Source organism: Saccoglossus kowalevskii, chromosome 12 (genome assembly GCF_978046115.1).
Source record: "Saccoglossus kowalevskii chromosome 12, keSacKowa6.1, whole genome shotgun sequence".
Lineage (NCBI taxonomy): Eukaryota > Metazoa > Hemichordata > Enteropneusta > Harrimaniidae > Saccoglossus > Saccoglossus kowalevskii.
Window position 1 is genome coordinate 8,203,325 of NC_140652.1, and position 15,924 is coordinate 8,219,248.

Below are 15,924 nucleotides of genomic sequence, written 5' to 3' on the forward strand. Positions count from 1 at the left end.
GCATATACGCCAAGTCCTTTAGTTGTGTTTTGACTCAGGTTTCCCTACACAACATGCTAACGATTGTATGGATTATATAGTAAGGAATGTTGAATCTAATCACAGATCTTTTCAAAATAAACAGTAATCTCTATAGAGAAAATCAGTAAGACACAACGCAAATTAAATATAAAATAGAAAGGTTAATCTGAATGTAAGCCATGGCATAACGTGCAATGAATTTAGTTTACTTTTTTCTGACTATAGCAGTTAAAACAGGGATCTTCCATATTGCTTTTCCATCTTCAGTCTTCTCATTTTTCGAATCAGAATGAAGAAAAATATCTTCTAAAAAATCTTCTTTGAGGTCGTCGGGTATACACTCCAGGTGAAAGAGAAAGGTTTTAATAAAACCTAGAAATGGAACAGAGGCGACATACTAGTAATGTGAAAATATATATAGTTGACGTGTTATATTTTTGTGAAGGGTCATGTTATCAAGGTTGTTAATAGAATTGGGTTTAAATATAGATATTTTATATTTTCCCATATCTCTTACAACTATTTCATCGACAGGCTATTAATCAGAATCATTAATTTGCGTTCCAATAAATTATCATATCTTATTGAATTTGTATATAGAAACACTGTTCCTTGAAAACAGATGACCATGAGTCTGCTTTCGTGCGATTAATGGTGCAATGAATATAAATGTATATGTTAGTGTACAAAACTAAAACTTCTATTGTGTTTTCTAAAATACTGATTGGCAGCTCATGACGCATAAATAAAAAATATCCATTAATTAGCAAAACAAAATAAACACTATTTACATTATTGTATAACTTTAACGTGTTATCCACTTCTACTTTGACATCAACAAAACCAGCTTTTCTGAGAATTGCAGCAGAATCTTCCGCATTCCCTTGTAGTGCATACATTTTATACTGGAATCCATGTGGTGTTAAACATAGTTGGAAAGAGTATCGTAATATGGGTTGATGTGATTAACAAAATGCTTATTAAAACAGGTAATGGGAGAGAGAGATTGAAAGCAACTAGTTTATGTTCTTCAAATAATGTTCCATCTTCCGTCATATCACCCAAATCATGAGAATTATACAGTATTTGAGAAGCAAAACGTCACGAGTTTATTTGCATCTAAGATATATTATCATTTAAACTATTGTTAGTGTTCGCTTAAATCTTATTTCAGAAATGTTCTTTTTTTCCCACAAACAATTTGACGAATTTTGAATTATATCAAGCAACATGATTAGAACCACTGAAAATAATAAGCATGTAGGCTGGTTGCTATATGCGGGATCATGGCTGCTTATGACACACAAAGTTCAAAATATAAAAACGCCAAAACGGTTTTTGCCCTACGTAGACATAGATTGGAGATGATGTATTTAACATGGTAATCGTATAAATGCGTTCACAGCTACACACAGACACATGTGGTAGAAGGTTCGAGGAGCACAAAAACATACATCTACCCCGGAGATTGGTTTCACACTGTGAGAGACAGAAAAGTTTGTATAAACAGTGGTCCATCAGAAATACGACGAAGTTTAAACTAGTTTTTTCAAGTAATTAAAACATAATTTATACTCTCGCCTGCAGAATTAAGAAACTCGAAGTTTCATGTTAAAAGCAGAAGAAAAATAACATTAAAGACAGTGAGTCAGTAGGTCTGAAAGTGCCAAAAGAAATATATGAATTGTTGGGCACAAATCGCTACGATCTAAACCCACGTTGCCTGTTCATGGGTGAACAATCCAAAGCTTGAAAAATTCTACTTTGCAATGATAAGAATAGTCGACATTGAAGGATGAACAGGCGACGTCGCTATGACCAAAAAAAGCCAAAGGAAAAACAAAGCTAAACAATAAAAAAGGTAATGCAACCAAAGCTGATGCAATCGTAATAAATGCAAAAATACAAACAGTTCGAATCAAACACTAAGCTATTTAGATGTGTAAATTTTGATTGAGATTTAAATGATTGTGTAAATGTAATATGCATCCAAGCTTACACCATTATTACACCTAATAAAACTAGCCATATGTCATGTACGTCACTGTCAGATGATTACCCATTGCCATATCACAAAACATCTTACTGTAAAATTTACAAACCTTCAAAAACTGTTGCCATCTTGGTAACTCGGAGATAGTTTCTTGTATTACATTGAACAACATTGATGGTTTGTCGACACACATATTTATATAGCCCTCCCCGCCTGGTTTTAAGCATTCGTGGAGATATCTTAAGGTATCATACCAGTTAGTAATCCAATGCAGAGCATAACAGGCCAAAACTTTATCGAATGAGTTTTTCCATTCTGGTTTGAATGTTTCAGCAGTACCAGCATCACCAACAAGATATGCAATATTGTCAGCGTTGTATGTAGATTTTGCGATATCTATCATTGTCGGATTGATGTCAATTGCTAAAATGTGAACAATAAAGACAAAGTAAAACAAACGAACACTTGACAGGTCAAATGACACAACCTATAAATACATCGCACTCTATATGTACATTGCAATTGCACTGGGTCTATTTCAGATTGAGAATTATTTGCAATATTCAAATTGCCGGCAAAAATAACAGAAGGACATAAATATACTGCATTTGGTCATGTAAAGCTTTTTGATTTAGATCATATCATTGTCTCTTTTGACATAAAGACTTTGTAATAACAATGGTCTTCCACGGAAAGTGGTAAACAGATTAGTTTAAGGTGGTGGTTGATTAAACAAATTACTGGTATATCAAACACTAAGTCTAGACAGTACTATCTCTGCCAAAATGTTAATAGTTTTATAGGTTATAATAGATTTATGTCAATACAATTTACTTGAAATAGTAATGTTTATTTCATTTTAGGAATGAATATAAACGTTGCCAGTATTTACATTAGTCTTGCATCCAATGTACTTGATCGTCTCTAACCTGTAGTAGACTTTATCCTGGCATTTTCAGTCACCAGTTTTGTTAACTCTCCTGTTCCACAGCACACGTCTAGTAAAGTATCCGACTCTTGAAAATCCAGCTTCTGTATTATGTCGTCTGCTGAGATGTGAACAAAACGCGTTCTGTATAAAGAAAACGATATCACATCTTTGGCGTTCATGACTGGCAGTCAGATTTGATTAAAACAAGTCTAAAACAAAATCGATACCTTCGTTTTACAATATTGTAAAGATGCGTACAATATAGTAAACACGCAATATTGCGCCAACATGTGACCAACAATAGAAATCACAGCACCACGACCTGATAATTGGAAAAAAATGTTCGGTTGATGTGTTCATTATCACTTCTCAACTTTCGTTCTGGTTTCTGTCTTTGACAACGGCCAGGCTGGGGTTGCACAGTTGATAATACAATTAGCATGTGCGCTCTAGTAATGACATAACAACTAGACACAACAGATAAAAGAGCAGCACGTTTTCTTTTTGCATCCACTGTATACATTTCACTTGTACTTTCAGTGTGCAATGATGAATAGTGCCAACAATGTATATTTATATGTACTTATTAGGGTTACGTTTATCTTCCTAATGAAGATTCATCACCTACCATCTATGTACCTGAACATATATTAATATTTTGGTGAAATCGTACAACATTTTCCAGCGATAATACATAAATTTCATGTCATAATACATTGGTTTGCCAGATTCATTCTCGTATTTAGACATTATCTTTAGCTAATTAATCGTACAGGTAATATCAGTCATCATGAGGTAATGTTTTACGACAACTACACTGTGAGTGTAGATGCAGATTAAGTCTTCTATTTGCAAAGATGAGTGGACAGCCGTGGCGTGATTAATAAAAGAAAATCGTTATATAGATGGGCCATTTAATAATTCAAAACAAATATTTCACCAATGTGCAAAATTATGATTAGATGAAAGTTATTTTCAATTTATGCAAGTCGGTCTAAAATACTCGATATACCACGGTTTTCTGTGTTCAGAAGTAGGTTCCAAACGTTTCATTATTGAATTCTGATGAATAGTACATACAAAAATAAGTGAAAATGCTTAAATTTGGCTAATAATTATGCAATTTAAGAAAATAACTATAAACCCAAAACATTATATTACATTATATTGTTGCTATTTGTATTTATGAACAAAGACTCATTTAAATAAGATAAGTACGTGATATATTGATGGACAAGCTGAAAACTGAGTTATTATTATGCAAATCGGGTAATTAATATACGAATATTTTAATGTAAAATAATAAGGCTTGTGCAGTGTCCTAGAAAGTCAAATGTTCATTGAAATATGATTATGAGTCTTGAGATAAAAGTGAAAAAGCCAAAAAAAATACGAATTATTTTGCTAATTAGATAATTAGTATGCACATTTTTATTAACACTAGGTGATTAGTGAGCAAATACTGTCGGCTCAACAAAAATAAACAGCAAAATAAATATGACTGTGACACATTTTTTATTTGAACGTAGCTGACACACTCGATGAATAACTACATTGTCTGTGTTAACATTGTAGCCCAATGTTTGAATCATCAGCAAATTCTTATGTCCTCAGGCTGTGAGCTAATTTTAGATTGAACGTAGCTAGCATACACGATGAATAAGTACAATTTCCGTGTAAACATTGCAGCCCAGTGTTTGTATTTGGGTCTGAATCAACAACAAATAAGTATATCTTCAGGCTGTGACATTATTTTGGATTGAACGTAGATGCCGTACACGGCGTTACCTGGGAAAACTTGTGAATGTGTTGATCACTTCTCACCTCAATCGACAAGATCTTTCAGGATCACTCAGGCTTCTTTATTTAACAAGAGTCAGACAAGCGACCTTACTCACTGTGGCATCACAGGTTATCTATACAATTAGCATGTGCGCATGTACGCTGAACCATTGACAAGGCAATTGGAATCTTAATTTAGTATAACGGTTGACAGGGCAATAATATTTCTCTGTGATGCCAGTGAAGAGTTTTCGCTTGTATCTCCATACACTTCAAAAGTACAATTCATTTTTGAATTTGTTCTTTCTAAGGAGGTGTTCTTTTACATTTTGCAACGTCTTTGAATTGCTTTCATTGTGATCACAATGCATATATTTGATTCTGATTATTAATGTTCCTGGTCACAAACATTAATCATTAAATCATGTTTGCGTTGCATGTCAAAGGGCGGTGTTTTGAGTTCCGGGTTTATGGCAATACATATGCAATGCTGTGTTTGGCTGTAAGTAAATGATAAACATACAGTGTCGATTTCATTCTTGTCAAAGGCGGACTTTCATAGAACCTTATCTGAACGTTCATATGTGACCAAATGATGTGGATGTCCGATCTCGTAGATTTCACAGTTTTCATTTGTTTCAGCTATAAATCCCAGAACATACATTGATTTACCTATCTTGGGTGACTTTATGGCATTGTATAGTTGTATGTGATTTAAATTTTTACACATGCCATGTAGTCAAGCCTATTTTATTTTCAAAACTGCCCTCTGCCACACAATTGAGAATCCGCTAAATGCTTCAATACAATACTACCTAGCCCAACATAAATAAGTATACTTCACATTCCTCTGTAGCAAACTATACATATAATATTTGTTTCTTTTCAATTTCAAATTAATTTTAAATTTTAAAGTAATTTGGTTTGCCACTATTATTTTTTTAATATGTAGAATTTTATATTATTATTATATATCCATTCATACACTTTTCGAAAATTTCTCACAAAAACAAATTCAACCACATCAAACTTTCTGAATTTTACACGTTAACCATGGTGTCGTTTCTGATGACATTAATTTTGCACTACATGTCTCTGTGAAAAGAATTCCCCGGAATTCTACCAGTTGCACTACTATGTGCTGCACAACGATATACTAGAAGAAACTTGGCAATAACCAAATTTAAATTAAGATTTTTTTTCCAAGACGTTATTGTTAACTTGTTTATCATAAACTACAACAAATTGTCCTAATCAAATCGATAAGATTAGTTAAATACTAGAAATCGTGACTACACATCCTTCCTTATTTTGCTGAATTGTTTAGCCCTAATTATACCAGCACTCCTGCTTTAAAAAGCTAAAACAATCAAACACTTCTAGTGGATATTTGTTATTAATTACATTTATATTCCAGCTACCTCTGCCTGTGTTATCCACGTTGCTAAAAAATGGACTCTAGAACAATTGCTATACGACTCAAATTTGGACGTGGCGAGTTGATTGGTCACATTCTTAATGAGTGAATTTATTAAAGTCTGTCATATGCTCTTATTTGCATAAGTTATCTGTAAACTAAATGCACCTGAATCTGTGTGTCAGAATACCTATATTGGTTGATGTTTGCATAATTTTCTCCAAACTTTTAGTTTGCTTGTGTAACCTCAGCAAGGGCATGGCAACAAGTTTAGTCCACAGTCTCATTTGACTGTTGGCGATTACACATGGAGATACCAGATTCGACCGAAAGGAAAATACATTAATTCATTACATATAGTCCAGCTTTATTCACCCATTTCTCCCCAGCTCTCTTACAAACAAAGGTTACAAACTCTCTATCTTAAAGGCCCAGGGATTATTTCCTTGAAAATCACGATGTAGTAAACAGCTCCAGCCAAGCTCCGGTAAAAACGGGTTTTCTCGAACATACAGGTCAATTATGTCGTGCCAAAGTGAATGTATGTGACTATGAATATCACAGCGGTGATTATATATAGTGTCACAAGGTCTGTATTAAAATATATTCACTGTGGTCATCAGTTAAGGATAAGACCCCTATATGTCAGCGAGGTAGGAGATAGGTAGATTTTCATTATTTACATACGGGACATTAATGTTGCAATCATTTCAACTTCCTTTGACCTTTGACAAAATTGGTCCCAGATTCTAAAAGTTGTGGTGACGCACATGGCTGTTGGAACATTTCCTGAAGACTAACCAGCGCTGGGTTTCTGTGAGCGAATGGTCTCAACGTGTATTATCGTTCCAATTCTGCTAACCTGGTGGTGACTACACTCCGTTCTTCGTACAACGAGTGCTGACTTCCATCACGGGCATAACTGCAAGTCGTACGGACATAAATGTGAGTCGCATGCACCTCACACCCACACTTTCCATTAGTCTGGGGCACTAGCTGTCAAGTGTTTAATTATTAATTTAATTTTTGTGAAACGTATTTTGTATGTTTTATGACTATTCTATTCTACGTGCACGAACCAAATAATTTAGGCAACAATGGAAACGGGGAATGCCGTATTTAGTTTGAAAGTTGTGTAGCTACATCAATAAGTCTATTTATTTTTAATCTATCATTTATTCTATCATAAGTTACTCGTTCGTGTTTGTCAGCTCTGGGGCATTATTCCATCACATGCGCTGGTGCGCATAACCCCGAGCGAGCTGTATATATTTATTTCCCTTGTTTAAGGAGCGAACCGTATATATTTATTTCCCTACCTTCTTTATGGAGCGGTTAATGTTATTTGTAATACATTTGTTTTCCGTGATTAATTAAATTCCTTTACTTGTTACTGATTAGTTCTCTTCTCTAGTATGCTGTGTTGATATGTTCGTATTCCCAAACATATTGCTGAACTGGTCACAACCACTCTATACATTTAGAGGTATAAATAATTCATTTGGTACGGGTAAAAGAACCCCGCAACACGAGTGATATTTGGAACCAGACATTTAGGCATTTGTATAATTTATCAAAATATTTGAATCAAACTCGTGGCATATAGTATTTATGATAATACATAGTGTAAGAGTTGCGTTTTGTCGGATAAACGTCAAAAACACGACCCAGAAAAGGCGTTCTGCTACTAAGCTTGAATAATTAATACGCGACGTTGGTCCGCTGAAACAGGTTGCGTCATTGAATCTCCAAAAACATTTACACAGTTCCTAATGAATTTCTAATCATCGCATAGCGGATTCAACGAAAACGATGGAAATCGTGTTCGCCAATTTAATTAGTTGCCACAGAGAGTACGAGCCATAGCCGTGTTTTAATTAAATGAATACTGTGGTTTACTGTTGCTGTTACTTGATGATAAAAAGAATATTCTGGAAATAGCGCAGCATATATATATAGATCTATATCTGGGAACATGGTAATCGGTTATAATCTGAAGTGCTGTACAAACATAGAACCATTCAATGTTCAGAGATTTACTGAAATAGCTATATTCTGCTTATTCTGGTTTACTGTTTGAATTTCAAATTATTTGTTATCTTTTTTATTTATTCTGTTATTCTATAGAGTTGATTTTGATTACATCAAGTATTATACAAGTAAGTTAACTAAAATATTATTGAATGTTTATTCGTTTTTGGTCAACTATGTCATACGTACTTTCAGTCAATAATTATTCACACAATGAAATGTTGCATTTAGTTTCTTTCATTGACGCATCGAGTTGAATTTGCGAAACATAACTATTTCACAGTGTAGGCTATTGACGTTAGCCACTGAAACATACAACACACATTTTTCATTTTATTGGCTCTTTATTGTCGGGTCACTGCTGTTTATATATACTGATCACTGATTGGTTATACATGCTTGGATTTAAAGCAGCCATATTTGTTCACAAACGTTGTCAACCAGCAGTGTTTTATCATTAATGAGACGCCGTTTATTCCTAGTATCCATTTCCCCAGCACATCGTATACAGGTAATTAGCACTAATTACTTATTATTTCACTAATTATTTCACAATTACAATTATTTATTGGTTCTGTCATTCATTATTGTGTCATAATTTTATTCCCGCCAACATACGATGAGATCATATGAATATTTTAGAGGGTATTCGTGATTAACATCGGCGACAATGTGTGTTATTGAGAAAAGCCCTTGTACTTCAGAGCGCGCACTCATTATTGCCATAGATATACACTGATATATCTGGTTTGCTAAGTTATTAAATTTTCAAACTATCGATTGTTACATATATATTTCTGATTCTGAAATATCCACAATAAGAATACTTAATTGTTACTTATTTAAAGGAAACTAGCAATTTTCCTAAAATGAACCAATACTGAAAAAAATTGTAGAATAGTATTAGTATATCTATTTTACTTTTTGGTCTGCGTGGCATGCTATCAATCTTACTCATTTTGTATTGATCGAATTTAATTTAAGGTAGCGGGACTATTATTTGCATACTTGTTTTCATCTTCTAATTGTGACTAAATGACTACAAATAGACCCGGGAAAGTATATATTTTTAGAATCGCCAGACTTCAAGCTTTTCACAAGTGTATTTTGCATGCCCGTATCTGCATTCTACGACGCGTTACTCAATCAAAGGTGAAAAATTACTTTTTTCTGTTAAAACAAGAATTACGCATTTATGCTGGCGATGAGAAGTATTTTTTTCACTTTTCCGAGTTGTTCAATAGTCTGGTAAATTGAATGTGTCTGGTTAGTTTTATTCAAGCAACGCGTTTTAAAAAATAGTGTCCTGAATTTCAATTACTGTTTTAGTCGCATTGCCCCCAACTCAAACCACATCTCGTTGGTAAATAATCGATGAAATAGTTTGTCTGGACACATTCAAGTTCCTCTCATTGTCACCTTAAAGCTGTGGAAATTTGGTGTTAATCCGACGACAATAAGTATACGTTATTTTTTGTTAAAGACCTTGTATTTTGAAAAACATAAACTCCTAGAAAACGTCCATGAAGTAACAGCAACGATTTACAAGCTTGTTTATAGGCACAATCAATTTGTTTTCCCATCAAGGTCTGTTTTACCATGTGTAGGGACATCCAAATGTGTAAGGCTATTGGAAACCAAAAAAATAAAGAAATGGGATAGCTATAATTGGATAAATTCGGCATATGAAAACACCAAAATCAACGATTTTTTTCAGTGGCTGTGTGACCTTGTGTCTGACACATTCATATGCAAATGACTAATCTGTGAAACAAACAGGGGCGGAGAAAAAACACTCAAATGTTTGGAAACACTCATTCTGTGTCAGATAGCTACTGATAACACATCCTAACATTGCTTTGTCTTGAGTTTATCTTTGAAACTTATAGGCACACAGATTAAACCTGTGTTGTTGATTTTGGAAAACACTACCGAGGCTGCCTTGCTTCCCTTCAGAAAATCTACATTTTAACCAACTTACATGACATACTATGTTATATTGACTTTATCATATGAAAGTTTATGGTGCATTTCCTCAATTAATAAATAAATGTGAAAATCGTAATTTTCAACACAAATAATAGTCTCGCTACCTTAAACTGTGTTAAGTACGACGAAAATAGAACCACCTATAAATAACTATATTTTATTTATTCATTGAAAGAGAAAATAATATTGTTGAACAATCACTAAACAATAAATTCTTTTTTTTTAAATGGGGAATAAATATTTTGAAACACTATAAATTGTTAATTCTTTCCTTTTTTTATTATCACAAATCACGTTTTGACCTTGACTATGTCCATGACTGTCACTGTCCAGGTCCCTATCTCTGTTTCTGTCCTAGTGTGTGTGTGTAGGTGTGTGTATAATCATCAATTAGTAATTACTGTGATGACATCACTGGCATGCGATTTGCTGTTTTAAATATTTTTTCAATATAAATAATTATAGTATAACTTAATACAAATAAGAAAAAACAATTAGATCAGAAAGAAATAATGTCTGTCCAGTGCTGCGTCATTCAATTTACTAACTTGAGCATCGTGCATGTTTAATATTGAAAATACTAAAATCAACATATTCATCGTGTAAAATGTTCGAGATTTTTTTCTAATAAATATGTTGTATACAGTCGGTAATAAGCATTATGGCATGCATACTGTAAAAGTAGACTGCATAAAAAGTGTCCTGTACATAAACAATTTATTAATCATCCAAGAAAAAAATGGAAGAAAAAAATGTACGATGCTTTTTGAATTGCGTGTTCCATGGTTGTGGTATAAATACATATTGACTACTACTTGTGTTTGTTTTTATAATGTTCAAGCAAATCACTGTAGGTAATCATACTTGGCTAGTATGATGAGGTATGATTGTATGTACACAATTATTCATTCTGTATTAAGCCCAAGTAGATTTACCTAAAATATCTTTCAGTGCCAGAGATCATTTTGCAATAAAATGCATATACTTGTACAGCAATGTTGCTCTTTATGACTTTTGTATGTTTTATGGCTATTGTATGTTGATGTACACGCATTTGAATGTGATACTCCCTAGAGCCTAGTACCTACTTCCTGCTTTTTCTGTTGGTCTAAAATTGCAAATATGCGTGATTCTATTTCTGTCTTTGAATGGGCCAAGTTAGTAAGAAGATAGTGGAAGTTTAAACCCTTGTGTCATTAACGATCAAAGATTACAAATTATAAACGGCAAATAAGTTGTTGATAATGAGACTAGATTACGTAAAGCTATGTAATAAGGGGTGGTAGAAATAAAACGGCAAATAAATTGTTGATAATGAGACTAGATTACGTAAAGCTATGTAATAAGGGATGGTAGAAATAAAACGGCAAATAAATTGTTGATAATGAGACTAGATTACGTAAAGCTATGTAATAAGGGGTGGTAGAAATAAAACGGCAAATAAATTGTTGATAATGAGACTAGATTACGTAAAGCTATGTAATAAGGGATGGTAGAAATAAAACGGCAAATAAATTGTTGATAATGAGACTAGATTACGTAAAGCTATGTAATAAGGGGTGGTAGAAATAAAACGGCAAATAAATTGTTGAAAATAAGACTAGATTACGCAAGCTATGTAATAAGGGGTGGTAAAAATAAAACGGCAAATAAATCGTTGATAATGAGACTAGATTACGTAAAGCTATGAATAAGGGGTGGTAGAAATAAAACGGCAAATAAATTGTTGATAATGAGACTAGATTACGTAAAGCTATGTAATAAGGGGTGGTAGAAATAAAACGGCAAATAAATTGTTGATAATGAGACTAGATTACGTAAAGCTATGTAATAAGGGGTGGAAAAAATAAACGGCAAATTAATTGTTGATAATAAGACTAGATTACGTAAAGCTATGTAATAAGGGGTGGTAGAAATAAAACGGCAAATAAATTGTTGATAATGAGACTAGATTACGTAAATCTATGTAATAAGGGGTGGTAGAAATAAAACGGCAAATAAATTGTTGATAATGAGACTAGATTACGTAAATCTATGTAATAAGGGGTGGTAGAAATAAAACGGCAAATTAATTGTTGATAATGAGACTAGATTACGTAATATATCAACATTGCTTTTTTAGGAAAAATAACATTCAGCAAAATGTTGAAGTGGGGAATTTTATCATCAGCCAATATCACTAAAAGATTTATACCTAGACTGTTAAAATCGCCGAGAAGTCAAGTCACCGCAATAGCAAGTCGAAGCATCGAGAAGGCTGAAAGCGTGGCCAATGAGTGGGGCATACCAAAAGCATATGGTAGTTATGAAGAATTGTTGACTGATAGTGAAATAAATGTTGTGTATGTTCCCCTACCACATGCATTACATGCTGAGTGGGCAGTTAGGGCGGCAGAGAGTGGAAAACACTGTATGGTGGAGAAACCTATAGCAACAAAGGTATTGTGTAAATGAAAATAACATCCTGGAATAAAATTACATATTTGTTTTTAAATAAAAGATTTCTAGCGGCATGTTTTGGCCTGTTCAAAATGACACAATATTAATAACTGGTTTTATTCTATTAAATATAATTTTTTCATAGATATCTGATGTTGAGAGAATGCAGAGAGTTGCCATGGAAAACAAGGTTTTGATTGTTGAAGGTTTTGTACATTTATGTCATCCACAGTTTAAAGCTATTCAAGAGACAATAAAATCAGGTATTTTATTCATTTATGTTTATTCATTCGTTTTTTAGGTTTTAGATATTTTAATGTTATTGACTCAGATCATTTGTAACATATTACGTCATCACAGGTAAAATTCCTCAGTAGTTTTATTCAGAGGATTCTTTGTGTTTTTTTTGGTAATCACTATGCAAGTCAATTGCAATCTACTGTAATCGTATGTTTATTGTAACCATTAACCATTAGGGGTTATTGGTGATGTTCAGTTTATGACTGGTTCATATGTCGGAGGAGTTTCTAAAAGAACAGATGGGTCGTTGTGGCTACTGGGTTGTTACCCTGTCAGTATGATGATAGGCCTCCTGAACGAAAAACCACGCAGAGTAACAGCCATGGAGTGCAAAACGGAAAGGTTGGTGTTGTTAAAATAAGAAACAAACATATATAGATATAATAATTGTAATGTTTAAGAAATAATTCATAGCTATCAACATGGTTTTAATTTGTGTCAACCATACTATCGAACCAAAAAATGTCAGATCGACATTGCTTGGTGAACACGTCTCCAATGACTAGATGTAAACTTGACAAGCTGAATTTCAAACAACACAAACCAAACATAAATATAACAATAATAATGCTTGAACAAGTACTATTCTGTGTAACGCCCACCAATTTATACATATCTATTCACTTTAAAAACATGTATCTTTCAGGGGTGTGGATGGTTCATTGTACGGAATTCTGCAGTTCAACAATGGTATCCATGGATGTATTACATCTAGTATTACGTCGTCGAGTGATAGCCATTTTGAAATTAATGGTAGCAAGGGCAGAATACGAATTCATACAAATTCGGCTTATCACCCTGATGCTTACGGCGTTGACAACTTTTTTGATCTTTGCATTGAAGGCCAGCCAATGAAAACTATCACTGTGCCAAAAATTGATGCATTCCTGGCAGAAATTGCAGCATTTGAATCTTCGATATTAGACGGGAAACCAACACCCGTTCCATTGGAGCACAGTCATCAAGTTGTTTCTACTATATTGGCATTATATGCATCAGCCAAAAGACAAGGAATTGTGATTACGTTGTGAAAAAATGTTCATATCAGTAGATTAATTCCTTAAATATAAGTCTTTTCATTATATGCTTAGTATGTACCATGCATTTTCACTTTTTTTATTTCACTTATTCCTTTTTGTGGTGAGTGATTTTATCTTATTGGTAATTATCTGATGGCAAACGCCCGAAGATCTGAACATCCTCCACATACGATCGTTTTCAACTTTTGAATACTTCAATAACTATTCAAAGAAGACGTGCATTAAAATACAGACAGTGGACATTTTTTTATCAGATAGGCACTGATTTCAGAATGAATGGCACAAGTTCGCAATAATGTAGACAACAATGTAAATGGTAAACAACGATAACATAGAAACACTAATATTGTAAACATCAAATGTACTGAGCTGTTTTTTTATGTTTTATTTTTAACTTTTTTATTCGGGTAATCCATAACGTGTGTCATCGACATGGTAATCCTTGACATCGTAGTAATCGACATTGTAATCGTTATCATCAATACGTAATCATTGACTTCATCATCATCGATATCCTAATCATCGACATCATAATCCTCTGTGTTATAACATCGTAATTATTCACATCATTATCGACATCGTTATCATTGACATTATCATTAACATCATAATCATCAACATTGGAATAATCGACATAATTATCATCGATATTGAAATCATTGTTATCATTATCATTGACATCGTAATCATTGATATAATTATCATTGACAGCTGTCACGGGGTAGGCTAGCATCCGACCACAAAGTGATAAGAGGCACGCCTTCACCTCGTGTTGTGGGTTCTTTGACACCCTACTGATTGAAATATCGAAAATAAGCCAGCTGATGCCTGGATTGTCCCCTGTACACCTTATTATACCAGTCCCACTCGCACACAATGAAATGCTCAGTAATATCGTAAAGGATGGTTTAATTGTACAACCGGATATGATACACAGAATTCGCTGATATGAATCAACGTAACAAAGATACAAGTCGCTGTACAATAGGAAAAATTAACACGCATGTCAGGGCAGGATAAAGCAGTGGCGTCCCGTGAATAACCAGTTTACTCAACCCGAAACCGGGTTGATTCACAATAGGCAATGCACCTTTTACGTATGGAACGACGCCGCTACTTAACTGCGCCGACGGGCGCGCGAAACGTTGAAGCAGGAAACGGGCTGTCACAAAATACAATTAAACTAATACTGTTACAATTTCAAATAAGAATACAATAATTTAACCACTAAATTAGCCAAATAGTTACCAAAATACATTCAAAACACAGCCAATGGTCCCTAGCCTAATGTGCGTGTAATGAGCGTGATAATTACCGGCTTCTGTCGGGTTATAGTAGAAACGTTGCTACATGTAGATTCAGTTCGATACTCAGGCCTGGTTTCTCGTAGGATACCTTGTAGGATTCGTGTCGAACACAAAAGTTCCATGGAACAGCACGTAGAAAAAGAGTCCTGTCTTCCACTGTATCTACACAACGTCCGTCGACTAGGCGAGTAGCTTGCACACCACGTGGGGATGAACTAACTCTCCCCGTTCACTCACAACACAAGGCTGGCTCTGGTTGCTGTCGCTGCCTCAGTTCTTAATGTTCTCTCAAGCGGCTGCGTCTACCTTGACCTTTTATAACGTCCCCCACCTGGAATCATTGTTATGGCAACTGAACAATAGCCGGCACATGTATGGCACGCGTCTCTTTATGAATGTTTTTTGGGGTGTGTAAGTGTTTCAAAGTCTACTAGCTCGGCTGTGAAATAATCCTACCTCTGGCTGTATTAAAATATACCTTTTGGCCAAACCCTAAATTTAACCCGACAGGTAAACCATCACGAACCTTGTGACAACAGCGTAATTATCAACATTATAACCGTCAGCCTGGCCACTTTGGAATTGAGAGCTGTTGTGGAGGTCATTAATATGCAATGAAATTATAACTAAGCCAATGTGGGATGTTCTCGGGTCATCTAAACCAATATAGGAAG

The 15,924-nt window shown here is 34.2% G+C and overlaps 1 protein-coding gene and 1 long non-coding RNA gene across 2 annotated transcripts; one reads left to right on the forward strand and one right to left on the reverse strand.

The window, feature by feature from the left end:
- Positions 1 to 206: 206 nt before the first annotated feature.
- Positions 207 to 964, reverse strand: LOC146735468 (uncharacterized). Its single transcript, XR_014931081.1, has 2 exons — positions 813 to 964; positions 207 to 393 (listed from the first exon to the last, which is right to left on the reverse strand). It is a non-coding gene; the product is annotated as an uncharacterized LOC146735468 (long non-coding RNA).
- A 7,633-nt stretch (positions 965 to 8,597) lies between these two features.
- On the forward strand, positions 8,598 to 14,303 carry LOC146735469 (uncharacterized). Its single transcript, XM_085506098.1, has 5 exons — positions 8,598 to 8,686; positions 12,287 to 12,603; positions 12,749 to 12,866; positions 13,080 to 13,245; positions 13,550 to 14,303. The coding sequence occupies exons 2-5, from the start codon at positions 12,307 to 12,309 to the stop codon at positions 13,932 to 13,934; spliced, it is 966 nt and encodes a 321-aa protein (XP_085362224.1). The 5' UTR covers positions 8,598 to 8,686; positions 12,287 to 12,306; the 3' UTR covers positions 13,935 to 14,303.
- The last annotated feature ends 1,621 nt before the right edge of the window (positions 14,304 to 15,924 follow it).